Here is a 7500-nt window from a genome sequence, read left to right on the forward strand (position 1 = left end):
TCCCCTTAACCAGGGGTCTTCAACGTTTTCAGGCCAAGGAACCCTTAGCTGCAGGGAGCCCCACTACATAACGTAAAAAAATGTGTTGCCGATTTAAAATGTTCATGGATTTCTTATACAGCTTGGACTTGTTTGACAGCACTATCATATGTTGGATTAATATATTCAACCACTTGAACTGTCAATACCTACTAGTCTGCTCTTCTTTTCCCTCTACACCAAACCTCTGTGCCAAAAAATAGCCGATCTACAAGCTCACAACACCTCGCAGCATGTTCCACTAAGAATAGGGATGCGAGGGTTCAAGTAATTAATGTAAAAAACATGATCCAATCACTCAAAGATTTGGCGGCCCCCCTGTAGTAACTCTGAGGACCCCCTAGGGGTCCCGGACCCCCTGTTGAAGACCTCTGCCCATAAATATCGGGACCAGGTGAAATTGTGTCACATCCCAAGCTTGATGGTGTTAACAGACCGACCCTTTTATCCTGTCCTTGTTGTTAGAATCACTCATGAGTTTATTTGTCATACCTTTGCATCATTTTTTTTTATTCCCAGAACTACATCACTTAACCTCCTTAGATTGACAACATAAATAAATACATAAAATATAATAAAAAGAGAAACCTTTTTGAAACTGAATTGTTTTGAAAAGTAGCGACAATCTTGACATAGGCCTACAACTTGCCCACAATAGGGACGACAGGTTGAAATAGCAGTTAATACATTTTCACACACCTCCTCTTGGCGTTCTATTTTGGTTTAACCCCTCCCCTCTGGATGTGTTACAGATGTGAACTTCATCGCCAGTCCTCCGTCCATGGTGGCAGCAGGCAGTGTGGTGGCGGCCGTGCAGGGTCTGTACCTGAAGAGCCAGGACGCTTCGCTCTCCTCCCAGAACCTCACCAACTTCCTGTCACAGGTCATACGCAGCGACCCGGTATGTCAGAGAGAGAGACAGTCACACACACACACACACACACACACACACACACACACACACACACACACACACACACACACACACACACACACACACACACCTCTCGAAAATAACCGATGTACAAGCTCACAACGCGTCACGTTGTGAGCTATTCTTGCCATTCTTCCGACGACAAACTATAATAGAGCTTATGTAAGGAACATGAATCTACATGGATGTATTTATGTGCATGTCTACGTGTTTTCCTGGAGGGCTCAGTCTGTTGTTGGTTGACCAGGGTTCATGTCACAAACCTCGGACCTTGCACTTTGTTAGCCGCTCTGGATAAGAATGTCTGCTAAATGCCTAAATTGCAAAATAGAGTCAAACACACACGCACAAACATGCACCCACACACACACCCATACACCCACCCACACACACACACACACACACACACACACACACACACACACACACACACACACACACAAACATATATAGGGCTTAAGTTAACCACATGAACCCTAGCATCCCTAAACTCCCTAAATGTCATAATGCCAAACATTCGGCGAATATACTGTAGCCAGTCTACAAGCTCACACAGCATAACGTGTTGTGAGCTTGTAGTCAGTTATTTTTGCCAGAGAAATGTTGGTGTAGAATTGCATACAGTACAATACATGATCAAATCCAAACCATGAACTACTACATGTGAAAACAGAAACGGAGTCACACTGGATCATGTTTCCACGGATACGTATTTCTTTTTTACTACCAAATAGCAAATGTAGCAATCTACGAGCTCAGAGCGCATCACTTTGCGCAGTGTTTCGAACTTGTAGATCTGCTACTTTTGAAGCTTTTGTGCGACGCAAAAAAACCCACAAAAAGTTAAAACATGAAGACAAAAGGTTTCTGCCTGACAGCAAAGTAAAACATTGGGTGAACAGAGTAGCTATGTATATCGTTGTTGTCGGGTGGAAACCTCTTATCTCCAAGTTTCAAATTTGTCCGTTCTTTCGCAAAGCAAAGCCCTGCTTCATCACACAAGGCCATCGCACAAAAGTAGTGAAAACAGCTGATCTAGTGCTAGGCGTTGTGTGCTTGTAGATCGGCTGTTTTCACTAGTTTAAATCATTTTTAAAATGATGAATGCAAAACAAGCGGTTTTGGACATACAAGGTTTTCACCCGGCAACGACGATATATTGTGGTATTGGTACTGAATGGAGACAGCAGCAGTGTTCTGATCATGTGACCTCCTCCTCCTCCAATCAGGACTGTCTGCGGTCGTGTCAGGAGCAGATCGAGTCGCTGCTGGAGTCCAGCCTGCGCCAGGCGCAGCAGCAGCATCACGCCGTCTCCACGGAAACCAAGCGCGCGGAGGAGGACGTGGACCTGTCGTGCACGCCCACCGACGTCAGAGACATCAACATCTGATTGGCCGCCCGCCACGGCGGCGATGTTACATTTGCGATCACACTTGCAGACCTCACCTGTATGGCCAGTCGGGGAGAGAGAGAGAGAGAGAGAGGCCTTCTGGGTAAAGAGACGGTGGGAGGAGCCTGGGAGAACGACTTCCCCCCTATGAATATGGATGCCCCGCCTATTTTGTAAACCCGGCCTTGTCCTCATTGGCCGATGGCCCGCATCTGCCCGCCCACTGCGCCCTGACTGACACCTCAACATACCTGCCTGCTTTAGGTCGCCGCGAGACGGGACCCCATAAGCAGTCTCTGCTCTTTCAAGACAATACCACGGAACCCTCCCTCCCACCAACCCCCTACACACACACACACACACACACACATCCTGCCCCGGCCGGGGTGGGAAAAAAAAGAAAGAAAAGAAAATGGTGGCATGACGTCTAAAGCCCCATAAACATAGACATTGTTTTCTTATATATGCCCTGATATATTAAACTTAGGATTTTTAAATTACCAGACTTTGCTCTTGCCTACTAAACCACCTTAAGAGTAGGACTGTGTAGTCTGTTTTTTAGCTTTTTTTTCATTCTTTCTATTTTATTTTATTTTTTGACATCTGACATCTTATTGAAGAGAAGAGGCTTATCGTTTGTTTATGTTAGTTATCCAGTATGCCTAATTTATGCTCTGAAAATACTAGATCTACAAACTCACGCGCGGTGAGCTCTTAGACCTGCGATCTTCAGCGGAGTGTGAAAGGCGCTTAAGCCTCCCGGTGTGTCTTGTTGTGCCGACACTCATGTATCCCTGCTTGCTTGTGTGTTCGTTTAGTCACTTTATTATGTTATCACGTTAGAACTCGTACAGAATTATTCCTGCCTCTTCTCTTTAAAGCTGGGCTGGGCTTCACAAGTGTGTGTCGTGTATTATCGTGACGCCACGATCTGTCGCCGCTTTGAAGGTGACCGTGGGACGACTTGAAACCGCTCATGGCTACACAAAAATGAGTACTGCCTACAAACCTTGTATAGTCCAGTTTGTGTATGATTATTACTCATTCAGCTAGCTATGATTTAATAAGCTTAAAATCCATCATGTATACACACACATTCCTGGCGGAAGCAGCCCACAGCCCACAGTTTTTTTTCCTTCTTCCTTTGTTTGATGTAGTTATATATATCTTACCTTCTAATACCATTCCAATTTTGTTTTCTAAAAAAAAAAAAAAGCACTTTTGGTCAGCTTTGCTGGCTCATGTAAAAAAAAGAAAAGAAAATCACATTGAGTTGGTAAGGCAACAAAAAATGGAATGGGGGGATCGAGCGGGTATCTTAGCTACGGTGGGACTGCTTTGAAGAGGAGAACGGATGCCTGCAAAAAAACAAAACAAAGGTTCTCGCTCCGATTGTACGTGATCCATGTTAAAGGGACACGCTAGTGTGGTTCTGACAGGATCCACTCTGGAAACCTCACCCCACTCTAATGAACATGAGGGTTTAGCTCCCAGGAGGGCTGGGAAGTGTACAGATATGGTCATATGAGACTAGATATCGTCTGGGATATTGGACTTTTGTAATGTTGTGTTATGACCCAAGTGTTGTCTTTTTCCTAGTTGGAACCACGCAAGCCTTAGCAGATCTACAAGCTCAGTCACGACGCAGTGTAAAGCTTGTAGATCGGCTATTTTTGACAATATGAAAATATGAAAAAGAATGTGTACTACATTGTCACAACGCGATATTATCTTCACAATATCGATATTGAGGTATTTGGTCAAAGATGTTTGTTTTGTCCATATCGCCCCCGGCCCTACCTCCGAGGCCTCCAGAATCAGTACAGTATCTCCCCGCCGCTGTTAAGACCCTGCCCATGTGTTTTGGGGAAGGGGATGGGGATGGGGGGGAGGGGGGGGGGGATGGGAGTGTTTAGACTACGGAGACGATTTTGCACAAACCTAAAGACATGGGCTGTGTTTTGCGGCTTGCCTAAGAAAAGTAGAGAGTGAAGACGGCAAGAAGGAGAGAGGGAGGAGAGAGACAGACAGAGGAGGTATTAAAGACGTTGAAAGTGACAAAGAGAGGCAAAAAAGAAACTTTTTTTTGAATGGCTCGACAGCGTTTCTTAATGCTGTGGAGCTCAATTAGGTCTCTGATTGTATACTAAAGGACACAGAGTAGGAGAGAAACACTCCTTGTTATTCCGCTGCTATGGAAACGAAATCCCAGCTACGTGTAAAAACAAACATAAAGAAAAACTAATGACAAAAAAAGAAACAATGCTTTTTCTCCTATTGTGTTGCTGCTACATTTTTTTTATACATATAAATGTCAATATACTGCTATGCTAGTTTGAATTTTCTCATAGAAAATTATGTTATTGACATCCTTGCTTGTTGTTTTTATGTAGATTTTTATGTGATCAGTTGTGTATAATTACTTAATATTGATTTTCTGTGCTATTCCAAAAAAGAAAAAAAGAGGAAAATTGTAGATAAAAAAGGTTTTGATCCACAATACCTCATATGACAGTCAAGATTTATCTCTAATTTTTAGTCTGTTTTTTTTTGTTCTGTTAGTTATTATTCTATCTGTACGTGTTGGTTCAGTGCATACTAGCTCTGTTGAAATTATTTGTTTGATGGAAGCCAACCAGACAAGGCTGTGGTTTGATACTGGTGCCATAACAAAAAAGTGGGATATGTACAACTCTTGTTGAGTGTTATGCCTGATTTATACTCGCACGCCGCGGGGCTTGCCGGAAATAGCCTATCCACAAGCTCACAGCGTATCGCATTGCAACTCGACGTGAGCTTGGAAATAAGCTACTTCCGGCGCCTGACACTGGCGTGCAAGTAAGTAAAATCAAGCTTTTAAGCTGTCTCCGTGATAGAGACTTGATCCCTTCCTAGGCCCATTGAGGCCTTCCCTCCCCTTTTTCTATTTATAAAAAATGGTTTTCTTTTTTTTTTCTTTTTTTTTGCTCCAGTTTTCAAACCGTCAACGAGTGGACATGTTGTTTGTATGTAAATAGACAGATAGGTGTCATGCTTGGTATTAAAGCCATAGACCTTACAAATCATTCCACAGTTGACTCTACTTCATGCCAGTTGTCATGTCTGCAACGGGGAGGCACAGTGTGTATTCATATTTGTGTTGACTGCACAATAAAAAAAAAAAGGAATTGAAGCAATCTTGAAAACCCTGCCGTCTGCATGTTGTCCATACACTTTTAACACTTTTATTGCAATTCACCCATAAATCATTACTAACATATTGTCCAATTTAATTTCATGTCCCTGTGATCTGATTAAAAAAAGACTAAAAGGACATAGAAAAGTACACATTCAACCATTATATCGTCTGCCGGGTGGAAGTTCAAAAGTAGCAAGCTCTGAGCTTGTAGATCTGCTACTTTTGTGTGACGCTGTAGTATGATCAATAGACACAAAAAGCTAGAATATGGAGACATGGTTTCTGCCCCTCAGCAACGATATTCAAAGACGTTCATATATCTGTACAGTATGCATATAATTATGTAAAGACATACATACCTATATACTGTACATGCATAGAGGTGTACCTGCATTGCCAAGTATAGTGACTCTAATCCAAACAAACAAAAACACAACAATTATGGTTGTCCATACATGATTGTGACAGTGTTTGTTAGAGAGAGGCATCCAAGCTTTTCTCCCCCTGTGCAGACAGATGGAATAAATAGCATCCTTCACACTATAATTCTCAAACACATTCTCATCATGAGAATGTTTCAGATTCTACAAATGTCTTCTAGATCCTAACAGTTTTCTGAAAAAGCTATGTTGCTATACCAGTTGTTCTCAAACCTTTTCATGTCAAGGACCCCCAAAATTACAGTATATATCCACATCTCAAAATATTTTGTTCCGGGGACCCCCAGAAAATTTAAAATGTTTGTTTTAAGAAATATATATTTTCAAAGATTTGCACATATTATGTTCACTCTTTTTCGAAAATAGCCAAAGTATAGAATATGGCTGAAATGTAAAATTACACAGATGCTTTCCTGGTTTTAATGGGTCCACACCAATGATTTGCAACACAACTCATTGCAACTGCAACTAGTTGCAACTCCTTGCAACCATTCTCCCCCAATGGCAGCTGTCTGCAACTGGTCAGTCCAGACCGCTGCATATCCTTGTGGCTGGTTAAAGGACAACTTTAGTTTTTTACAACAAGGGTTCATATTTTAGATTGTAATTAAAGAATATAAAAGATGAGCATTAAAATGATTTAATTTACTTCTTTCTATTGTTTTAGAGATTCTTATTTCAGTGGTTGGGGGCATGCGTACAAGTGGCTAAATAGGTAATTTTACCCAGAATAAGCTCATTCCCAAGATACAATGAAACCTTTCATGGTTATATGTGACTTATGGGGGCTAGAAGTGTTACTGTAAATAGCAATAAAGAAACTGCTGGCTTACTGTGTCTAAAAAGACATATTTAGCCACTTGTACGCATGCCCCCATGCGTACGCATGCCCCACATTTTAGCACAATAAACACTATAAAACAATAGAACGAAGCAAATGGAAACATTTTAACACTCACTTTTTCTTTTTTCTAATTACAATCTAAAATATGAACCCTTGTTGTAAAAAAACAAAGTTGTCCTTTAAAACAAAGCAACAGAAGTTGCGACTATAGTTGCATTGGTGTGGGCTGGTCTTACACAATTGCAAGGAAACAAAATCCCTCTTAGGCAAGTTAGTGTCCCTTTCAACACTGTGAGACCCAGGTTCGAATCTCAGCTGTGTTACAAAATCAGCAGCCACCCAGGGTGTTGGGATGTAGTTAGTCTCGCGTGGCCAGACTGTTGCCTCCGCGATTTGGTCAAATGCTCCCAGCAGACAGAAATAGAAACGATGAGTGCGAGATGAAGCGGAAGTGAAGCCCCCACCTCACTTCCGCTTCAGTCTCACATCACACATATTTATCATTATATAAATAAAAATCATATAAGCATGTTTAGCTTGCTGCTTAGCAGAAATGACATTTTAAAATATATTGTTTTGAACGTTAATGCCCGTTTTCGATACTCGCCGTTCGGGAGCTGCTGTTCCAGACTCTATATAGCATTCAGAGATTGTGGAATAGTTGTCTGGCTACG

The 7500-nt window shown here is 42.0% G+C and overlaps 1 protein-coding gene across 1 annotated transcript in view; it reads left to right on the plus strand.

Moving 5' to 3' along the window:
* ccnd1 (cyclin D1) overlaps nt 1-5534 on the plus strand; it is a 10696-nt gene extending 5162 nt beyond the window's left edge. Inside the window, exons 4-5 of the mRNA XM_080730520.1 lie at nt 792-940; nt 2203-5534. Coding sequence (XP_080586646.1) covers nt 792-940; nt 2203-2364 — 311 coding nt within the window. The 3' untranslated portion in view covers nt 2365-5534. The remainder of the gene's footprint in view (nt 1-791; nt 941-2202) is intronic.
* Nucleotides 5535-7500: the final 1966 nt, after the last annotated feature.

The sequence above is a fragment of the Nannobrachium achirus genome (genome assembly GCF_963921795.1).
Source record: "Nannobrachium achirus genome assembly, chromosome: 7".
In the NCBI taxonomy this organism is placed as follows: Eukaryota; Metazoa; Chordata; class Actinopteri; order Myctophiformes; family Myctophidae; genus Nannobrachium; species Nannobrachium achirus.